This window comes from Suricata suricatta, chromosome 5 (assembly GCF_006229205.1).
Source record: "Suricata suricatta isolate VVHF042 chromosome 5, meerkat_22Aug2017_6uvM2_HiC, whole genome shotgun sequence".
In the NCBI taxonomy this organism is placed as follows: domain Eukaryota; kingdom Metazoa; phylum Chordata; class Mammalia; order Carnivora; family Herpestidae; genus Suricata; species Suricata suricatta.
In genome coordinates, this window is record NC_043704.1 from 49,830,379 (window position 1) to 49,852,811 (window position 22,433).

The 22,433-nt window shown below is 41.9% G+C and overlaps 1 protein-coding gene and 1 non-coding gene across 3 annotated transcripts in view; one reads left to right on the plus strand and one right to left on the minus strand.

Annotated features, from left to right (window-relative positions):
* NFKBIZ (NFKB inhibitor zeta) overlaps window positions 1-11,924 on the plus strand; it is a 26,232-nt gene extending 14,308 nt beyond the window's left edge. The window contains exons 1-12 of one of the 2 annotated variants that reach the window (XM_029939219.1): window positions 1,034-1,536; window positions 3,982-4,121; window positions 4,590-4,620; window positions 4,737-4,840; window positions 4,939-5,720; window positions 6,420-6,525; window positions 6,916-7,062; window positions 7,248-7,311; window positions 7,600-7,769; window positions 8,612-8,722; window positions 8,848-9,015; window positions 10,512-11,924. In XM_029939219.1, the coding sequence (XP_029795079.1) occupies window positions 1,248-1,536; window positions 3,982-4,121; window positions 4,590-4,620; window positions 4,737-4,840; window positions 4,939-5,720; window positions 6,420-6,525; window positions 6,916-7,062; window positions 7,248-7,311; window positions 7,600-7,769; window positions 8,612-8,722; window positions 8,848-9,015; window positions 10,512-10,565 (2,166 nt within the window). In that variant the 5' untranslated portion in view covers window positions 1,034-1,247 and the 3' untranslated portion in view covers window positions 10,566-11,924. Of the gene's footprint in view, window positions 1-1,033; window positions 1,537-3,981; window positions 4,122-4,589; window positions 4,621-4,736; window positions 4,841-4,938; window positions 5,721-6,419; window positions 6,526-6,915; window positions 7,063-7,247; window positions 7,312-7,599; window positions 7,770-8,611; window positions 8,723-8,847; window positions 9,016-10,511 lie in introns of those variants that run through there. The other variant, XM_029939220.1, reaches the window with a different exon arrangement.
* Window positions 11,925-20,981: 9,057 nt separating this feature from the next.
* Window positions 20,982-21,088, minus strand: LOC115293047. Its single transcript, XR_003909314.1, has one exon. It is a non-coding gene; the product is annotated as a U6 spliceosomal RNA (small nuclear RNA).
* Window positions 21,089-22,433: the final 1,345 nt, after the last annotated feature.

Sequence of the window (22,433 nt, forward strand, 5' to 3'; positions counted from 1 at the left end):
GAAATCCTACCCATCCTTTAGGGCCTGTCTCAAATGCCACCTCCTTTGCAAAGATTTTCCTTCGGACATTTTTCCCTCCACCACTTTTTGTCTTTCTTTTTAGGACACTCATTGAACTTTGTATCCTTCATGATGTTTAATCATAATCGGTTTCTTTTAATATCGCATGTGTGCTTACCTTATCATTTCTACAAGATTATAGTGTACTTGAATGAAGGGACATAATCATTCTTTTTTTTTTTTTTTTTTCCTCCTGCAAACTCCTAGCCATGGTTTTAGCAAGATTTAGGACTTCACTAAAAATTGTGTAAATCCATTTTTTTTAAAGAAATATGAATACGTACATCTACACGTATGCACATTCGTCATTTTGCTACGATGGTTTTGTTCCAGTGCTGAACTAGACAAGGGTATAAGGTATTGTTTTTTATCCCCGGGCTGTGCCAAAAAAATTCAGTAGTCCAGATTATAATTTGAGGACAGAAAACGGTCTTCAACATCTAGGTCAGTGGGGGTGCCAAAGGTAAAGGCTTTGGCAAACGCTAAATTCCGAGGGCAAAAGCTGTTCTGAGGCGCTGGAGGAGACGGGCCTTTAGGAATCTTCCAGAGACGCCTTAAATTGAGCAGGCTGGAAGCTGGCCGCGCCAGGGCGGGCGGAGGACTGCAGAACGTGCGGCTTCCAGGACTTCCCACCCCCTGGGAACCGGGCCGACCTGTTCCCACCGCGGCCTTCCCGCCTCCACGTCTCCCTCTGCGGGCCCCGAGCCCCACGCCGCGCGCCTTCCTCCCTGGAGGCCGGCGCCGCTTCTCTCGGCCGGCGGCCAGGGCTGGGGTCCCGGGCCGGGAGGCGGGAGGCCGCGCTCGCTCGGGGTTTCCAGGTGAAGGGGGAGAAAACAACCGGTCGGTCCGTCGGGGCGGAGCCGGGCGGGCGGGGCGAGGGCGGAGGGCACATTGCCTCATCCTGTACATTTTACTGGAAACGGGACGCATCCGGAGGAGGGGCCGGGAGGCGGCACCGACGCTGCCAATGGCCCGGCCGGGCTCGGGGGAGGCAGGCGAGGCGGCGATCCTCCCTTCCCGTCCCTGGAGGCGGTTAAATAGCCGGGCAGTCCCGGGCCGCGCCCGTGCCCGCGCCGTCCTCCCGCCAGCCCGTCCCGGAGCCCTTCAGAGCCACAGCCAGGAGGCAGTCGCGTGCAGCGAGCGGGTGGCGCAGGAGTCTGGGGTCCCCGAGCGCCCAGCCCGGGAGCATGATCGTGGACAAGCTGCTGGACGACAGCCGCGGCGGAGAGGGGTTGCTGGACGCGGCCGGCGACGGTGGCCTCATGACCAGCCCGCTGAACCTGGCCTACTTCTATGGCGCCTCGCCCCCGGCCGCGGCCCCGGGCGCCTGCGACGCCATCTGCTCGTCGTCGGGGCCCTCGGCACCCGGCTCGCCGGGCTCCGACTCCTCCGACTTCTCCTCCGCTTCGTCCGTGTCCTCCTGCGGGGCAGTGGAGTCCCGGCCGAGAGGTGGCGCGCGCGCGGAGCGTCTGCAAGGTACCTACCCGCCCCGAGCGGCCCCAGCGCCCCCGCAGCCCGGTCTCCGGGCGGCCCACACGCTGGGAGGGCTGGGTCCGAGCCGCCCAGGGGCGAAGTACCGCGACCGGGAGTTAGGTGGCCTGTGCGCCGTCCTTAGCGGCAGTATGTAATCTCACTATCCTCATACGTTAGGCGATTTCTGGAAGACCTGCTTTGTTCCAGGGCATTTGATAGAACTCGATGCCCTTTGACCGTGTGTATGATCCGTGCGCCGTCCAGCTGGCCTGGTAGCTCAAAGCGCCTTTGAGAGCGGAGCTCTGACTTCTGGGGTTGTGGATGAGTCACATTAGATTTTCTCACACTATTCTTTTTTCTTTCCTTTTTTTTTTTTTTAAGTTTTACTAAACTATAAATTCACATACTTGTGGCAAGTATTTCGATCTGAAATAGGTATAATTTGGGGTTATCAATGAGGTTTGAGTACTGTTTATGGTCGACTTCGTTTTTCCTAAGTATTTGTGGAAATTTTAAGTAACAAGATTTTATGTTAAAGAAAGGAAACTGATATTAACAAGATGTGAGATGAAACTGGATTACAAAGCAGTTCAGATTACGCCTTTAGTGTGTGAATCGGAAGTCTGCCCTGAATTTCTGCAGTCTTGTTTTTGTGTGCTTTAGAATGATTAAGCTAAGTCTAGCCGAGTTGGGGATACTGTTTCCTTCTGCTGTGAATTGGTTAGTTTCTTTTCTTAAAGAGCCGAGTTGCATAACTTGGGGGAAAACAGGATGGCACTGTGGGCAGACTAAAGAAAGTCTAGATAATCTCAAGTGTTACAAAGTCTAATCAGCATGATTTTAAAGAACATTCTTGTTCAGGTGTTCCCTACGGCTGGCCACTTCTGTTTTGGTTGTCTTTTATTTTAAAAAGTGAGTTTTCATCTTCACTTAAAAAGTAAGCCGCTCGATTTTAAAAGGTGCTCCCTGTATGTTAAATGTATGTATGTTTTAGCAGATGCAAAAAAGAGTGTGTGTGTGTGTGTGTGTGTGTGTGTGTGTATTAGAACCTTTTCTTTCACATTTGGCCTTCATTTGGCTGTAACTGTTTTGCTAGTTCCTTGGTTTACCACATAGACATAGGGGATTTCTGAAACCGAATTTTTCTCCCTGTGACGTTGAATTATTAACTACTGTCATTCCAAAGAAATGCTATTAGATTCTGACCAGATTTCCCTAACGTTAAACAAAAAACCATCTCATTGTTTAATTTGCCCCACTGAGTGGTTTCCTCTCATATGTTTAATATGTCTATATCTATTCCAATTAGGCATTGTTTCTTGTACCATCTTACTTTTTCCTACTCAGCTGAGTGGCTCAATTATTCATTTCCTGACTTATTCCAGGTTTTGTTTGTATTCAACTCATCCCAAGAGGTTATGACATACTAGTGGTCAGAAGGGGAATGTTGTACTCATAGACTACATTTTAAAGTGTATCTTAAATTTTAAATATGAAATGAGATTATATTCCTCTTACTTAGAGAGCCTGTGTGAGCAATTCCAAAAAACACTGGTGAGGGAAAATCCTATGTGTGTATGACGAAATGTGTTTTAGCTTAGTGAATTTATTTTTATTTAATTTTTTTAATGCTTTTTATTTATTTTTTTGAGAGAGAGAGAGAGAGATAGTGCGAGCAGGGGAGGGTCAGAGAGAGAGGGAGATACAGAATCTGAAACAGGCTCCAGGCTCTGAGCTAGCTGTCAGCACAGAGCCCGACGCGGGGCTCGAACCCACGAACCGTGAGATCTGACCTGAGCCGAAGCCGGAGGCTTAACCGACTGAGCCACCCAGGCGCCCCTAGCTTAGTGAATTTAAATGACTTGCTTGGCATAGCTGAACTGAAGGAAATCCTAAGAAACAAATCTAAGACATTGTTAATTGTTAGATGTTGACACATTGACATTTTTGAGGAAGTTTGTTTTGTGCTTTCTTAAGTGAGTGGAATTATTAGACTTTTTAAACTTCTGTGTGGACATAAAGCCTTTGTTTTGTAAAAGCTAAAAATCCATCATTTATTTTTTGCTCCCTCAAGGTTTTTCAAAAGTCAAGAGTAATTACAGATTTATGAGAGGGTGGCAAAATCTATGATTATGCATCTTGGGTGGATGGGGCTGAAAGACAAAGAAGCTTAATTTGGGTTTATCTGTTAGCTCCAGGGGCCCCTGAAACCACAGTTCTTTGAGCTTTATTTCGTAGGGTGCCTGGGGGAGAAAGTTATAAGGAAATGAAGAACCCTTAAGTAGGGCTGGGGACTGACATGCATGGTCATTGAGCCGAGTGTGTTGGAAAGGCTTTGCCATCTGTTCTTGGGGTCTTCATGTATTAGACAGCTATGCTTTTGAGATTATCAAGACTTGTGTCTGTAAAGAGATTTAATTGGGATATGTTTTGTTATATTTTAAACAGTTGAACCCCATATGGGGGTTGGAAGGCAGCAGAGAGGACCCTTTCAAGGTGTTCGTGTGAAGAACTCCGTGAAGGAGCTCCTGTTGCATATCCGAAGTCATAAACAGAAGGCTTCCGGCCAAGCTGTGGACGATTTTAAGGTGGTACTTCCTTTTCGTTTCGGGTCGAGGCAGGGAGGTTATTCTGTTAGGGTAGTTATTATTTTCTTCTGACCTGGGTCCACAGCAGGGTCATAGGATAGATGATATCTATCTGCTGTGTCTGATCACTTAGCCCAGTAATGGGTACGCAAGAGAAACTTAATGAATGAATAAATGAAGGCAACTTGGGGGCAAAGAATCAACTGAAATGGAAACGTTTGACTACAAAGAGAAAACTCTAATGGCCTTATTAATTTTGTCTTGGCCTCAGTTGAACTAAGGTGAAAGGGAAAACGGGGAAAGTTGAAGATGGAATGAAAATTAGGATAGAAAATAAATATTGTTAGGATAACTATCAAAGATCTTTGGTGTACTGTAAAGAGTGGTAGAGATAAGTGTGTATATTGATGTTTATTAAGCAGAAAACCATTTGGTATGTACTAAATTAGAAACTCTTTTTTCTTATAGACACAAAGTGTGAACAGAGAGCAATTCACAGGTAAGAGTTCCTTCTATTCATCATAATGGGGGGCTTTAAAGTAACGTAGTGTGATTATGGGTAAAATTTAGAAAATAAAGTGATCACAGATTCCATATTCCTTTCTTGGGATTTAGAGTTGAAGAACACACTATCATACAGTGGGAAAAGGAAAGGACCTGATTCATTGTCTGATGGACCAGCTTGCAAAAGGCCAGCTTTATTACATACCCAGTTTTTGGTAAATATCTCACTATTGTCCTTTGAATACCCTCTCGAGATTTTTCCTGGAATGATTTTGAAAGAGAGTCTGCAACTAAACTGTTTCTTCTTTTCCAGACACCACCTCAAACACCAACACCCGCAGAGAGCATGGAAGATGCTCATCACAGTGAATCCAAACAGGACAGCAGTGCCGATCTGCTTCAGAACATAATCAACATTAAGAATGAATGCAGCCCGATTTCCCTGAATACTGTCCAAGTTAGCTGGATGAGCCCTGCGGCGGTCCCCCAGGGCTCTCCCCAAGAGCAGTGTCAGGACTTCCACAGAGGGCAGGTCTTCTCTCCCCCCGAGAAGTACCAGCCTTTCCAAGTCCGCGGCTCCCCGCACCTGATGGACCAGGCGTCCCTGTACCAGTATTCTCCGCAGAGCCAGAACTTGCAGCCGCCGCCTCCACCACAGCACTACACCCACAACCCAGCCCTGGAATACAGTCCTTATTCCAGAACGGCCCAGTCCCCCAACTACGAACCAAACCTCTTTGAGGATCAAAATCCACAGTTCTGCCCAGATCAAAGTTTTGCATCCCTTCTGAATAGTCAGGAATCTGAGAACATTGCTGTTCCCATTCAGAATTCCCCTGGTGTTCAGCAGCAGAATGATGCCCACCTGCAGAACTTCAACATGATGCCACACGGCGCCTGTGAGGCCATGGTGGGGCATGAGGCAGGCTCTACGCCTTTAGGCACTTCGCTGCCATTCCAGAACATCATCGTAAATCCAATGAACACCACACAGTTAGGGAAGTCATTTTTCCAGTGGCAAGTAGAACAGGAAGAAAGCAAATTGGCAAATATCTCTCAAGATCAGTTTCTTTCAAAGGATGCCGATGGTGACACGTGAGTATCCTTTTCTCTCGTGTACCTAATTCGGTAAATCATACTTGTTAGAAGTAGTGGGTACAGAATTTCTATAGAGCACACCAAGTCAGACCTTTGTAAGTGGCTAATTGGAATGACTAGAGTAGGTAGAAATTGCTGTTCAATGACAGCTAATATTTCAAGCATTTTCCTTTCTTCTGTTTTCTGGCTGAACAGATTACCTGTTTATGTGTCTTCTTTCAATAATAAGTTTTGAAAGCCAAGGGTAGATTGTGTCTGTAGAACAAAAACAGGTCATGAGTAGTTGGTCATGATCAGTTGTGAGTTGACTTATAGACTGAATCCTAATCTGTCATGACATCTTTATGGCCATGGGCAACTTATTTAACCTCTCTATGCCTCTCTATGCCTTTCTTGACACATAAAGTGAAAAGACCTCCCTCATAGGGTTTTGGGAATATTAAAGATGATCGATTTAAAGTGATCAGCATGGTGCTTGTCATTCTAACTATTTCTGGTAGCTGAATACATCCTGTGGCAACTCAGATGTATTATAGGCCTGGCAGAAAAGAAATTATGCTCTATAATGTTTCATTCGAGTGCACTAACGTGTCAGGAAGGAGGCTAACAGAGGAATTTTTATTTTTATTATTTTTTTTAAAGATGAACTTAGTGAAGTCAGAAGTAATTCTCTCTTTTCCTCTCTTTTCTTCCCAGGTTCCTCCATATTGCCGTTGCCCAGGGGAGAAGGGCACTTTCCTATGTCCTTGCAAGAAAGATGAATGCACTTCACATGTTGGATATTAAAGAGCACAATGGACAGGTGAAGATCTTGACACAGTGAAATGGCAGAGATGTGGTCATGGTGAAGAGAAGAGAAACCAGTCTCATATATATGTGTTGATTCTTTTAGAGCTGTGGACCAAAAGAGTTCAGTTAATATTAACTTTGAGATGTTGACTCTTTGCCACCGTCAACCTTGAAGTTATTAATGTTAACTTTGTAGTTATTTGACCAAAGATTAACTGGGTATAATAAAGCCGAGCCCTAAGCTTATTCTAGTTTCCTTGTTTTATAGTACTTTATTGCTTCTTAATAAGACTTATTTTCTCTATGTGGAATTTTCCTTTCACTCTTAGTTTATGTTCATATTCCTTGTCAGGATGGTGTTATACGTTTCTAAAAAATCTTTCTTCCCTCTGAATGTCCACAGAGTGCCTTTCAGGTGGCAGTGGCCGCCAATCAGCATCTCATTGTGCAGGATCTGGTGAACCTTGGGGCCCAGGTGAACACCACCGACTGCTGGGGAAGAACCCCTCTGCATGTCTGTGCTGAGAAAGGTCACTCGCAGGTGCTTCAGGTAGGAGGCTGCTTCTGCTGTCACAGGGCCAAAGAGATAGGACTTGGGTAGTAGAAGTCAGATACGGGTTGCCTCTTGCGAGATGTGTATTTTTAGTTGACCTACTCATTCCTTGGGAATACTCATAGATAAGTATTTGTGCAACTTGTCTTTTGCTAACATGTGTCTGTCTTTAAATGTTGCAGGCAATTCAGAAGGGAGCCGTGAAGAGCAATCAGTTTTTGGATCTTGAGGCAACTAACTATGATGGTAAGCACCAGAAATTTTATTGGACAAAAAGCCATGTAGGGAGTGGGGCCCATCAGTTCCAAGGGTATTAAGTTTTATACCAAGAAGGAAGGGAGGTGATTAAAGTTAAGATATTCTGTAGATAAAATTAGCACCAAGACTCAACAGAGGGAATCTTTGGATTGCCTTATTGGTTCTTGTGGAGCCTATTTTGTAGGTCATGTTAGAGCCCGTCCTCAAGGTGTGTAATTGTAGAACGACTGAAATACTTGATGTGTGCCTGATCACCACTTCTTATACTTTTTGTAGGCCTGACTCCTCTACACTGTGCGGTCGTGGCCCACAATGCAGTGGTGCACGAGCTGCAGAGAAATCAGCAGCCCCATTCACCTGAAGCTCAGGAGCTTTTGCTGAAGAATAAGAGTCTGGTTGACACCATTAAATGTCTGATTCAAATGGGAGCAGCAGTAGAAGCTAAGGTAAATTCTCAGTAGAGTTTGAAGATGGAATAGGGAAGACCTTATTTCCCGAGTATAAATTAAAGCATTTTCCTGTTCAATTAATGGAGTGAGTAGCCATGCATGGATAGTTAAGAAGCTTAGATTTTAAAATCATCAGCTTTTTTGATTTCCTTTTAATCTGTGGATTATCATTCAAATGGTCATTGAGCTCATTGTGAAACAAATTAATATTTGTTTGAAAGGAAAAGAAAATGCTTGAAATTGATAGTATCATTTTGGCTTCCATTTTCATATACTAATAATAGAATGATGCTCTTCAGTAAGGGTTGCTGTATTGTTGTAGGATCTGGACTTAATCTCCTGTTTTTTAAACTGGAAAATATTTTATTCTCTTTAAATTTGAGGCTTATTTACTGAGTTTCTCCTAAGTACAAGGCACTAGGTTGGGAGCTCTGGGGTAAAAATACTTAAGACCTTGGGAATTGGAAGAGGTGAGAGTTGCAGCTAAGTGTAAGTCTACACGGGGTGGCTACCACGTCCGGAAACACAGGTGAATGCATAGTAAATGTTTTATTGTATTATATTACAGCACATGATAAAATAGTATTGTCTGCGTTCCTATATTTTATGGCCACCCTGTATGTTAAAGCAGGCTGTGATCAGAGGCATATAGGCAACTTGATGGGGAATTTAGGAGGAATAGGATTTCATTTAGTCTGGGATGAAGGAAGGGTTTGGGGAGAAGACAGCATTCACAGTGAATCACCAAGGCTGAGTCAGACACTTGTGAGCCTGGGTAAAAAGTGTATCCAAAAGTGGCGTCTAGATGTTCATTTTCCCCCCCTCTTGTCTTTGTAAAGGATCGTAAAAGTGGTCGCACAGCCTTGCATTTGGCAGCTGAAGAAGCAAACCTGGAACTCATTCGCCTTTTTCTGGAGCTCCCCAGTTGCCTGTCTTTTGTAAATGCAAAGGTACTTCTGGAAAGCTTCAGTAACTGCACTAGACTTGGAATGACCTTTGTACCTTCTTAAGCTTTTGAGCCACTTTCATGAAAACCTTCTTTCTGATAGGTGTCGTTTTATCTCTTTGTCTTTAGGCTTACAATGGAAACACCGCCCTCCACGTTGCTGCCAGCCTTCAGTATCGGGTGACACAGTTGGATGCAGTCCGTCTGTTGATGAGGAAGGGAGCAGACCCAAGTACTCGGAACTTGGAGAACGAACAGCCAGTGCATTTGGTTCCTGATGGCCCTGTGGGGGAACAGGTAGGGGCTACAGAAGGGGCACTCAGTCCGCAACATAAAGGAAGCTGAGGTTGTGCAGGGCAGAGGCCAGCTGATGGTGTCCACGTGGGCTCTGTCAGTGTCTGCGTCTCACAGTGCCTTTGTAGCAATGTTGGAGTCCATTGCTCTGTTTCTAAAGGAAGAGGAAGAAACTTGAGGGTTATTCATGGCCTCAAAATGGTCAAAAGTCAGATTATCTTTTCTTCCGTGACATAGAGTCGGGTGTAGAATCAGTCAGAATGGTGTGAGGTTTTGGAAACTGATGAAACTTGAGGTGCCAGGGTTCCTGCAGACATCGAGGAAAGAGAGTCTTAGTTTTGGCAAGTGATGGACCTTCAGATTGTGGGTAAGAAATGAGTCAGTCTCTGTAGAGTGTGCAGGATATCCTTCGGACGCCGTGAGTGCTCAGTAAACATTGGCCGTTACATGTATTTCTATCTACTAACTGATACTAAATAGGAAATGGAAGGTTTTTTTATGTAATTCAGAACCTAGAAATACTTTAAACAAAGTTATGCTTTACTTTTATGGTTATATATTATCTTTGGAGATAGAGTTTTCATGTATGTTGTATCACTTAATAGTTACAAAAACTTAGCAGTGTAAAGGTCCAGCTGAGAAAATGGGGTCTAAGATCCCACAGAGAGGAATCATCTGCTTCACTGTGTGTGGTGTGCAGTCATATAGTGAAGTTAGTCAGACTGGGGTATAGAATTAATCACTAGGTATACGTTATGCACAGATGCTCTAATTGGATGTCATGGCAGCTGTCCTCATTTTAATGGTGTTTTAAGATTGACTTCTGTGTGTATGAAGTGGGTTCTGGGTTCTTGTTACTTCAAGTTGATTTCAAAATAGGGGAGACACTGTAATATACTACCATCACTGGTTTATATTAAATGTTCTTACAAATAGCAGCAGTAGAGACTAGGAAAGGATTATATAGGTCTTACTTAAGCTGTTGGGGATTTTCAACTTTAAGTAGTCTTTTATTTAATGTTTGTTTATATTTGAGAGAGAGAGAGAGAGAGAGAGAGACAGAGTGCGAGTGGGGTGGGGGAGGGAGGGCAGAGAAATGGAGACAGAATCTGAAGCACGCTCCAGGCTCTGATCTGTCAGCACAGAGCCTGACACAGGGCTCGAACCCACAAGCCAGAAGATCGTGACCTGAGTCAAAGTCAGATGCTTCACTGACTGAACCACTCAGACACCCCTAACATTAGGTAGTTTTTAATGGAGATGCTTTACTCTCTTGCACTCAAAGATCATTATAGATCTGTAATAAGGCTTGAAAGGACTTATGGTGGTATTTTTAAAGTCACCTTAAAGTCTCAACGTATATTGTTTCATATTTCATCATATATTTACATACAAGTTGACAGGAGGGGTGTAGACTACATGAAAAAGAAACTCTGAAGGAAATATGGTACTTTACCTTAAAAAGTAAGCCTCACAAATCCTATTTGTTTCTCTTCCAGATCCGACGCATCCTGAAGGGAAAGTCCATTCAGCAGAGAGCTCCACCGTATTAGCTCCACTGACTTGGAGCCTCGTCGGCAACACTCACTGTCAGTTAGGCAGTCCTAATGTATCTGTACATAGACCATTTGCCCTGTACTGGCAAATGTAAGTTGTTTCTATGAAACAAACATATTTAGTTCACTATTATATAGTGGGTTATATTAAAGGAAAAGAAGAAAAATATCTAATTCCTTTTGGCAGATTTTAATATTTCATACCCAGGTATCTGGGATCTACACATCTGAATTTAATCTTAAATGGTAAAATTGACTTCAATTAACAGTAGCTTTTGGGTAGGACAAGGCTTTGATTTGTGGCGCAAGGCATTGCTCGGGTAGCTATTGCCAATTTAAAAGTAGGTAAATTATAAATGTTTTTTTAAGAAAAATGAAAGCATTTGAAAGAGAAAAAACAAATCTGTAGTGTTGAGGCTTCATTTGGCCTGACGCAGTACCTGATAGCTGTTACCGGTGTTGGAAGGTGTCGAGGTGCTGGACCAGATGCCATGTACCATAGTTAAAATTTGGTTTTTGCAAATTGTGTATAGTTGTTTTTGTCTTTTGAAGTATTTGTACATATTTGGTCATTGACATGGCCACAGTGAAATGTGTAAATGAACACAATAGAAAAGAACAAGTGTCACTATTTAAAAAAATTATGCGTGTTCCAGAGAGCTGTGTAATGGCCGTCTGCCTGCCATCTCTGTAGAGGAAGCAGATGGAGAGTCAGTCCCCTCCTGGCTGACGGAGCTCTGTTTGAATTGTAAATATGCTTTTACTCATGCATTGAGATGAGACATGTTACTTATCGTGAATTGCATGTTCTTAAAGAGAACATCTCTTTATGGCTCACTTTCTAGATTTTGTAATCTACTTGTTAGAATTTTCTTTTACCTTTATTGGAACAGCAGAAAGTCAACACTGAAACATGTCTCACTGGTTTTCTATTGTCAAATAATGTTAATACACCATGATGTTTTATATTACTATTCAGAAAAAATGTCTTATTTTTTAGTAACCTTGATTCTATTAATGTTATGTTGTTTTACCTCTTCCATACACCAAGGAATGTATTTGGCTTTGATTGCACACACTAATTCACTGTAATAAATTTGATTCATGAAAAAACTTTTTTTTTTAAATGAGAAGTCCCACAAGCAACTGACTAACGAATCATCTTCATAGCTGAGTCCTTTTAAAAAAGACAGTTTTTGGATTGATCACATTGTTTGACACAGTATGTCTTGTGGACAAAAGTTAGTTATAGTTATTTAGTATCTGTCAATATAGCTGTGTTATGAAGTCATGGAAAAGCTCATGCATGGATTTAAATAAACATTAATTCAGCTAATCTTAGAGATGTTCATTTAAGGATGTGTATTTTCTTTTCCTCGTCTCTTATATATATTTCCCTGGGTTGAAAAAGTGCTATTAACTACTAACCTAAATACCTTTAAATTAATATATTTTAATTTGGCTTTTTTTGGAGAATATGATTCCTAAAGGTATATGTGATCTAACATAAAAAGATTCTTTGCCATGTTCCTAGAGGTTTATTGGGTCCTGAAATATTATGAAGCCTTAATTAAGATACTGTTGATCATTTAGAAATTTATGTACCAGAAAAGCTAATTCTTTATGTTTGTGACTTTATTTTTCATACTTTATTTTCTGGGAATAGTGAGCATAGGAAAAACAGTTTGGAGATTACCAGAATCATCCTGAGAGATACAAGCCTGGGAAGATCAGTAAACGGGGTCCTTCTTATTCCCAACATGCCATTTTGACGTTGTGTGAGAACAGATATACCAACATCTGTCAGTGTCAGTCAGTTACTGCATGTACATTGTATTCTTCTAACCTCTTTTGAGAGTGTGGAGAGGCTATGAATCCTTTCCCTGGAAAAATGCACCGATGCATATATATGCAAATTCTGTATACAATATCAGGGACTTTACAGATACCAAGAGTCCATGGCTCAAGTTAGGAATCTACCGTAGGTAATTTATTTCTGTAAATGTAGGTCTGTAGGTCAAGTATTTCTCGGGTCAAATATAATTTGTCTTCTTTCATCGCATTGCAATGCAACCTGATAACCAGAACCATAGAACTGATACACCCCTGTGAGACCCGTACACAGTGAGCTTTTTTTCAAGTGAACTTAATTTTTCTCTTAATCTCAACTTCTCTCATAATTAACTAATTGAACCAGTGCTTAGGAAGCATATGACTTGCGTGTCTGTGAGTGTGTGCACATGCAAAGCTTATAATGAATATCATGAAGCCTTCAAAGACATAAAAAACACAGTTCTTAAGATGTATATGTGGGAGACAAGGCATGCACTTTGTTAGGTAACATAAATGCGGGGAGAAATACTGATTTAGAAGAAGAATTTATATCTCAAAGGGGAGAAGAACAAGGGAGACTTTAAGAGGGACCATTGGAGTCTTACCTTCACAAGAGTTGACGACCTAGACAACAAGGAGAGGAGGTAAAATGACAGAAACAAAATGATGTGAACCAAGGCAATAGTATTTTGGGAGATCCACCAGTGATTCAGTGTAGTTGTGTTAGCATCTGCATGGCCAATTTCACCTTGTGTTCTACCTCTGGAAGCGTTCTCATGAAGGGCATGTTGAGAAGCATCCTCAGGCCATCCAGGGGCTTGGCAGGAGAGGGTGCTGTGATTGATATACCACTGCTGCAGAGGTATGTGGGGTGGCTCGTGACGGGATATTGTTTTGAAGAATGAGCCCCACAGAAACCAAGACTGCATGCTCACTGCTGCCATCTCAGTGCCTGACATGTAGAAGGAGCTCATGGAAAAATTGGTTAAATGAGTGAATGAATGTATGCAAATACTAGTTGGGATCATTGATTCTGGGCATAAGTAATGCCTTGAGCCAGAGTTCTATTATTCAGTAATAATGAACAAATGACTATTATAGTTTTGAACCTGACTCAGCCATGTAATCTAATATCATGACATAACAATGATATGTTCATGAAAATGGGCACTCTTACAAATAGTTGTACTCTTTTTAACATTAGGTGGTTCCTTCTATAAACGGCTAACTCTAGGAGCACCTGGGTGGCTCAGTCAGTTAAGCATCTGGCTTCTACTCAGGTCATGATCTTACAGCTTGTGAATTCAAGACCTGCATCGGACTCTGTGCTAACAGCTCAGAGCTTGAAACCCACTTCCGATTCTGTGTCTCCCTCTCTGCCCCTCCCCCCCACTCTCTCGCTTTCTCTCTCTCTCTCAAAAATAAATAAAAAAACATTTTTAAAGACTAAGAAAATGTAAAGGACTAACTCTAGTACCATAATTTTGGTATTTCACTAAGGAATCCCCTGAAGCGACCAAATTTTCCAGTTCTATTTGTTAATCAAATTGGTAACATTTAATTGTTTTTACTTTATGAGGAAAACAGAATTTCCTCAAACACCTCTAACCTTTAATAAATGTCAACTTCTTAAACTCGGTACCACATCCATTTTATGATAACATCAGTTCTGTTTTGAATGTGACCTTAGGGAGCAATCAACTTTACCCAATGGCTAGGTTCTCAGTAGTTCCTCTGAGATCAGGCCTGGATATGAGGTTTCAGATTAGTTACGACCAGACTACTGGGTTTTTGTTTTCTCTGGTAGTGCCCTGGATTTGCCCTTGAGAGGAGGGGAGGGACCATCTTATTCATCATCAGATCTGAAGAGTAGCATAGTATCTGACATGCAGTAAAGAGTAAACAAATACTTCCTCTTTTTTTTTTTTTTTTTTAAGAAGGCTCCACACCCAGTGTGAAGCCCAACGCAGGGCTTGAACTCACAAACCTGAGAGTAAGACCTGAGCTGAGATCAAGAGTTGGATGTTTAACAGATGACCCACTCAGACACCCCAGGAAATAGACTTCTTAAATTGAGTTTACTTTTATAGCTCTTTATTTATTTATTTATTTATTTATGCTTTTTTTTTTTTTTTTTTTTTTTTTTTTTTTTTGAGAGAGAGAGTGCAAGCAGGTGAGGGACAGAGGCCAAGATGCAGAATCCAAAGCAGGCTCCAGGCTCTGATTTGTCAACACACAGTCTGATGCGGGGCTCGAACCCATGGACCATGAGATCATGACCTGAGGCAAAGTTCGATGCTTAACCCACTGAGCCACCCAGGCACTCCTATAACTCTCTTTTTAATTAATATTTTTCTCAGCATAGTTTATACTTCAATGTGCAGATATTTTATCACTCACATGGAGTTTATAATTTTTAGTGAAGAAATACTTTCATACTTCAGCTTTACACCAGCTCTGGTTTCAGTCTATTTTCTAATCCCCCTTGGAGTCTGCATAGACCCAGAAACATTGCATGGATGGTGCATTTTCAGGTGGAATAAAACTGAAGATTGCTTGAAAAGTGTGTCTGTTTTTCTTAGGTGTATTCTTTGTCCTCCAGCTCCATGGTCCCTTCCCTTGGCCTATTGATCCAACTGGGTTTTGGAATGAGACAGAGCCAGACAGCTAGTCCAGCTGCTGAATGCCCAAGGTTCAAAGTTTCGGTCTTTGGTGAATATCAGCATCTTTTGTGAAGCTTATTAAATGTACAAATACCTTGGCCCCACCCCAGACTTCCTGAGTTAGAATTTCCAGGGTTTTCAGGGTTCCTGGCAGGTATATGTGAAGATGATTTTAGTGTGCAGTTTTAGTCTAAATTATTTAGGAAATGCTGACTCTGGAGATTATATGTGGCGGGGCAGTGGCCAACACAGAATGGGCTGCTGGAATACCCAGGGGGATAAGGCATCAGCAAACTGATGGATGCCTGCTATGTGCCAGGCACGTTGGGTCCCATGTCATAGAAACCGGCTTTAAAAAAATTTTTTTTAATGTTTATTTATTTTTGAGACAGAGAGAGAGAGACAGAGCATGAGCAGGGGAGGGGCAGAGAGAGGAGGACACAGAATCCAAAGCAGGCTCCACAGAATCCAAAGTCAATTCAGAGCCTGACATGGGGCTTGAACTCACAAGCCGTGAGGTCATGATCTGAGCCAACGTAAAATGCTTAACTGACTGTGCCACTCAGGCGCCCCCATAGAAAAACTAGCTTTGAAGGAGAGATCAGGAGTCACTGAATCTGGGGTTTTTTGTTTTTGTTTTGTTTTGCTTTCAGAAAACACTTTTATAGGATCATTTTGGTTTTCAACCTCAGGTGCATTAGTTTCCTATGACTATGTAGCAAATTACCAGAAACCTGGTGGTTGAAATTGGGAGAAATTTATTCTCCCACAGTTGTGGAGGCCAGAATTCTGAAATGAAGGTTTTGGCGGGACCGTGCTTCCTCCAAAGATCCTAGGGGGGAATCTGCCCTTGCCCAGTTCTGGCAACTCCAGGCAGGCATTCCTTGGCTGGTGGTGGTGTCACTCCAATCTTGGCCTCCATCTCACATGGCTTTCTCCTTCTTCTCTGTGTGCCTCTTAAAGGACACTTGTCATTGGATTGAGGGCCCACCGGATAACCCAGTATGACCTTGTCTCAAGATTCTTAACTACATGTACAAAGACCCTTCTTCCAAATGAGGTAATGTTCACAGGTTCTGAGGGTTGGGATGTGGACATGTCTTCTTGGCGGCCACCAATTTAACCCACGATACCAGGGAAAGAGACTTTATCATCTTTTCTCCTATCATTATTCTTTTTACAAAATGATTAAGGTGAATACTTCTTTTTGAGCAATCCTGTAGTCTTGTCTTCAGAATCTATGAGCATTTTTTACACATAATTGACTTACCAGAGGATACATCGTCTCCATTTCGTTTATTAGCTGTAATACCTTGTATTGACCAGGAGACTCACGTAAGGTTGATAAACTTTAGTAGAAACAATAAAATAATTATTGAGCTGTAATTTAAAAATTATTAGAATGGTTGAGGAACCTGGGTGGCTCAGTCCGTTAAGCATCTGACTCTTGGTTTTGGCTCAGGTCAGATCTCCTGGTTTCAAGAGTTCAAGCCCCATGTTGGGCTCTGTGCTGGCAGCGTGGAGCTAGTGTAGGGATTTTCTCTCTCTCTCTCTTTCTCTCTCTCTCTCTCTCTCTTCCCCTCCCCCACTCACATTGTCTCTGTCTCTCTCATATAAATAAATACACTTAAAAATTATTATAACTGCTAAAAATCTTTAATTATTTGAAACTTACAACAAAGCTTTGATTATCATCAGTTGTTTCAGTCTCTGGTACACCTGTGAATAAACTTGCTACTCTTTACCTTGATCACATTACCTAGAGCTGCCCATGTAAAAAAGCAACATGATCATAAATTACATGCCTTCATTTTTGACCATCTGACCTTGTAATGGTAAAATTAGGGTAGGCATTACTGGAAACTACAGTCATTTGAAAGCGAAAGATCAACTCCAGGATGTCCCTGGTTTCAGACAGTAATTACTGATCCACTTTGCCCAAATCCATTGAAATATAGTGTTTTAGGTAGATATTAATTTTTCAAGCAGCAGGATTCTGGTTATTTAGTTGAAAATAGGGATTTCAGGGGTGTCTGGGTGGCTCAGTCGGTTAAGCCTCCGACTTCGGCTCAGGTCAGATCTCACGTTCGTGGGTTCGAGCCCCGCATCAGGCTCTGTGCTGACAGCTAGCCCAGAGCCTGGAGCCTGCTTTCGGTTCTGTGTCTCCTTCTCTCTCTGCCCTTCCCCCTCTCATGCTCTGTCTCTCTCTGTATCAAAAATAAATAAAACATTAAAAAAATTGAAAAAAAAGAAAATAGGGATTTCAATAGCTCTGGGTGCCTCTTGGTATCTGAATGCAACATGTGTTTCCTATTAGAACAGCTTCCTATTTGGGCTTGACAATAGGGACAGATTAAAGATTATGACATAATACTAGATTCCTTAGCTTAATTGATTTGGAGCATAAGTTTGAAATCACTGTTTATTTTCTCAATTCATGGAGTCTTAATGCACGTGGCCTTTCCTCTATATCTGCAGCCAAACAGTCGCTCGGGCAGGGCTTCCGCTTCAGGTGCCGGGGTAAGAGTGCCGGCTGCCTCCCCAGCCTCAGCTGTCCCTCATGGAAGTCAGCTCCTCCGCAGGTGAACTGCTCGTGTCTTTCAGGGGCTTAGGGTTTGAGTTTGAGCATTGGTCTCAGTGAGACTCTGCCCATCAAGGCCTGTCTTTCTAAAATGGATCCAAATGATTTTATTTTTACTTTGGGTGTCACTTTTATTCATCTTTGAAAGCCTTTCTCAGGGCGCCTGGGTGGCTCAGTCGGTTAATCGTCAGACTTCGGCTCAGGTCATGATCTCACAGTTCATGGGTTTGAGCCCCACATCAGGCTCTGTGCTGACAGCTAGCTCAGAGCCTGGAGCCTGCTTTGGATTCTGTGTCTCCCTCTCTCTCTCTGACCCTTCCCTGCTCACACTGTCTCTCTCTTTCTCATAAATAAATAAATCATAAAAAAAGAAAGAAAGAAAAGCCTTTCTCTCCCTTTTTTGCCCCAAGAAGCATTCCTTCTAAAATTACATTAAAATTTTCAAAAAATTCTCTTTTTTAGGATATAGAAATAAGAATTGTTTGCCTTCAGGATAGAAATTTGGTAGACAATTACGAGTATATCACTTGGGAAAACAAGAGAGCATTTGGGACTTTTGGGTGCTTGTACCCAAAAGATTCCTGGGTAATTTTTTAAAGAGATAAGTTTCTGGGCTCAACTTGTGGAAAACTTGAAAATTAATATACTACATTGCCATGTGTAAAAGAAAATAAATGAATGAGACACATCTAGAGCCTTACAAAATTAGTTTTTGTATAGACTCAGCCAAGCTATATTTTCAATAGGCCGCATTTTCTAAACAGACTCTCTAAACCTAATACAAATCTCTCCAGTTTTTTCATGTGGTGCAGTAGACAGAGAAAAATGCAGAAATTTACTTACACAGATTATTAGTTTCTCTGCATATTCTCATCATACAGACTGATGAGGCACTTCATTGAAAGCTCAGGCTGACAGATCCCTTTTTAAGACATTTTGCTTACAAGGCTGTATAAATGTGTCAGTTTCTTTTTTCCTTCCCACGGCTAAAGTTGTTATATCAAATCTATTATCAAGGCCAAAGTATTTGTTGAAATAATCTTTCTTTTTCTACTTTCCTACTACCAGTCACGTCTAGGTTTTTATGATTTCATTTTTTGATGGCCACAAAAGGCTTAAAAAAACCCATTTTGTTATGGAAACGTTCAATAGTATATTGAAGCTGTGTGCCTATTAGGGAGCGTCATCCATTGTAATCATTTTACTATTTGATTTCATCCCTCTTACTTTTTTCTTGAAGACGTTGAAGCCCACCCCACTCCTCACAGAATGTCAGTATGTATTTCTAACAGATAAGCAATTTATGTCTCTCCCAGCATTCTAATTAATCTTCCCCTAATCTTTTTCTCACCAATCCAACAATTTCTAACTCTTTAACATACTTTTATGAAACCTAAGAATCTTTCAAAGGCTCAGTATTGCTCACTGAATCAAATGCAAATCTTCTCTCGTTTTACAAAGCCGTCTTTTCTTTAGTTTACCCGGATCTGTCTGAGCTTCCGGTTAGTTCAGGCTGTCAGATGGGTCTCCTCACTACTGAAGTGACACCCTGTTCATTCCTGTCTCTGCTCATGCCCTTCCTACCCAAATCCTCTGCATCCTAGAAAGCTCTGCGTGGCTGCCACTTCTATGAAGCTTTTCTCAGCTCATCCTGATTCCTCTCTGCCCTGAACCCTTGGTATTTAAACACAGTTCCTTTAACTTTAAATCTGGTATTTTTTTTTTATGGTATCTCAGTCTTATTTATTGGAATCTAGGAAGTAGGCTCTAAATTACTGAGTAGTAGCATTTGTTTTTAAAGACAACTTTATTTTTTAAATTTATTATTATTATTATTAGAGAGAGAGAGCACACGCTTGAGGAGGGGAGAGGAACAGAAGGAGAGAGAGAGAAAATCGTAAAAAAATTTTTTTTAATGTTTATTTTGGAGAGCGCCTGTGTGCGCAAGAGAGACAGAGAATGAGTGGGGGATTGGGCAGAGAGAGAGGGAGACACAGAATCTGAAGCAGGCTCCAGCCTCTGAGCTGTCAGCACAGAGCCCAATGTGGGGCTTGAATGCATGAACCTCAAGATCATGACCTGAGCTGAAGTCAGATGCTTAACGTACTGAGCCACCCAAGGTCCCTGGAGAGAGAAAGTCATAAGCAGACTCCGTGGCCAGCACATAGCACAACATGGGGCTTGATCCCATGACCTTGGGATCATGACCTGACTGGAAATCAAAAGTTGGATGTTCAACTGACTGAGCCACCCAGGCACCCCTAAAGATAGCTTTAAAATGCTTGGGGGAATGGTATCTCTAGGGATACAAAGAAGGTCAGCGGTGCTGGACAGAATCTGGCATCAATATGTTAGGCAGAATTTTAAGATGGCTTCATGGTGCCTGCCTTTGGTGTCATTCCTGTGATTACATTATGTTACCTGACAAAAGTTATTTTTGAATGTGATTAAGGTTACTAATCAGATGACCCTAAGATAGGGAGACTATACAGATGCACCTGGTATAATCACATGAGCCCTTTAAAGGAAGATAGTTTTCTCTGGCTGGTTACAGAAGAGGAAGTCAGAGAGATTTCAAGCCTGAGAAGGATTAAACCTACAATGATGGGCTTGGAAGATGGAGGAAGGGGGGCCATGAGTCAAGGAATGCAGGTAGTTTCCAAATAGCCAGAAAGAAAACGGGGATCTCAGTCTGACATGCCCAAGAAACGGCATCCTGCCAACAGGCTGAATACACTTGGAAGCAGCTTCTTCTCCAGAACCGCAGAGTCCTGCCCAGTCCTGAAGTTTGGCCTGGTTATGCTCCATGCAGAGAATACAGCCAAAACCACTTAACTATCTGACCCACCAAACTGTGAGATAGTAAAGGGATGGTGCTAAATTTGTGGTAATTTGCTATGCAAATTGCACCAGAGAAAAACTAGTACAATAGATAACATAGGATTTAAGTATGTAGTAAAATTTAATGCATTTCCTGCTATTGTTTTCTCCCCAATTTATGGAGATATAATTGACATTCAGCACTGTAAGTTTAAGGCATACAGCACAGGGACTTGACATCTTATACATTGTGAAATGGTTGCCACAGTAAGTTTAGTCTAACACTCATCACCTCATATCGTTGCAATATTTTTCCTTGTGATGAGAACTCTTAGGATCTACTCTCTTAACTTTCAGATATACCATCCAGCGGCGTTAATTAGTTATCATGCGCATTACATTACCAGTACTTAGAACTGAAAGCTTGTACCTTTTGACCACTTTTACCCAATTTCTCCAACTCCCACCTTCCTCCTCTGATAACCACAAGCCTGTTCTCTTTTTCTACGAATGTTTTTATTGTTGTTGTTCTTAGGGATTCTGTGTGTCATCCTTGTGCAGGGGTCATACGAACGTTCTCTGTTTCATTCCAATTTTCGTATATGTGCTGCTGAAGTGAGCATCCTGTTACTTCATTAAGGCCCCAAATCCATAAGGGAGGTTTTCCAGTAGGTGGAGGCGCTCATCTTTGCGCATGTGGTATTGCATGGGCTAGCAGTACCCTTCATTCAGGATGCTTTGCTTTTTGTCCATCAATTTTTGCCTGCAGATAGGAACATTTCAAGGACAGGAAAGCCTGGCTTTCTTTTTTGCCTGTGTTTTCAAAAAAGGCTTTAAGAGAGTTCTTGAGCAGGGGAAGGTAATTAGGAGAGCTTATCTGACAAGCATTAATGTTGGTTCACTATGCAGTCAGACTAACCATTACCTTTGGTATGAGGATGGGGGTAGATTTTGTAGGGAAGGTACCCCTACACTCTGCAGCAGCCAAGATTTCAGATGGTAGAACTTACTTATAAAATTAATGCAGACACTTGCTTATTACAGGAACTGGTCAAAAAATAGTTAATGAAGATGCTGTTTCTTCTGTAGTCCAGAATCAGGGATGATGGGCAGGGGCTACTTTAATGGCAGCTATTTCTCCAGTCACGCATATCGAACACAAATGGTTAGACACTTATTTGGGGTGCCTGTGTGTGACTCATAAATAATTTGTTCCTTGTAAAATTTACTGCTGAATGACTCATTGTAGGATGATGATGAAGATAAGGCTTCTAATTTAGAGTTAGGCAACTATCCTTTTAAAAATCAACTTTGTGAAGTATAGTTTACATACAATGAAAGGTATTCATTTTAAGTGTATAGTTCAGTGAATGCATACACCCAAGATATAGCACATTTTCATTACACCAGATAATTCCCTTGTATACAGCCCTTTGCAGTCAACCCTTCTTTCCACTCACGGTTCCAGGCAACCATTGATTGATTTCTATCACTATAGATTAGTTTGCCTCTCTTGCACATCATATGAATGAAGCCATACATTCTGTGCTCTTTGCATTGAGCTTCCTTCACTCAGCATGATGTTTTTGAGTTTCATCCAAATGGCTGCATTTACCAGTAGTTATGCTTTTATTGCTAGGTAGTATTTTACTGTGCTCATAGCACAATTTGTTGGCCATTCACCTATGGGTTTGGGTTGTTCCGATTTTTGGCTGTTATAAATAAGGTTGCTATGAACAGTCTTTGGGTGGAGATATGGTTTTGTTTCATACTGGTAGATGCCTAGGCATGGAGCGGCTGGTCCATATGATAAGCATGTGTTTAACTTTAAAAGAAAGCTGGTTCCCAAAGTGGTTGTACCATTTTTCACTTTTAGTAGCAATTTGGAGAAGAGCCCACAATTGTCTCTCTTCCTCAGCACTTGGTATTGTCAGTTTTTTTAAGTGCTACCCTTCTCCTTTTCTTTAA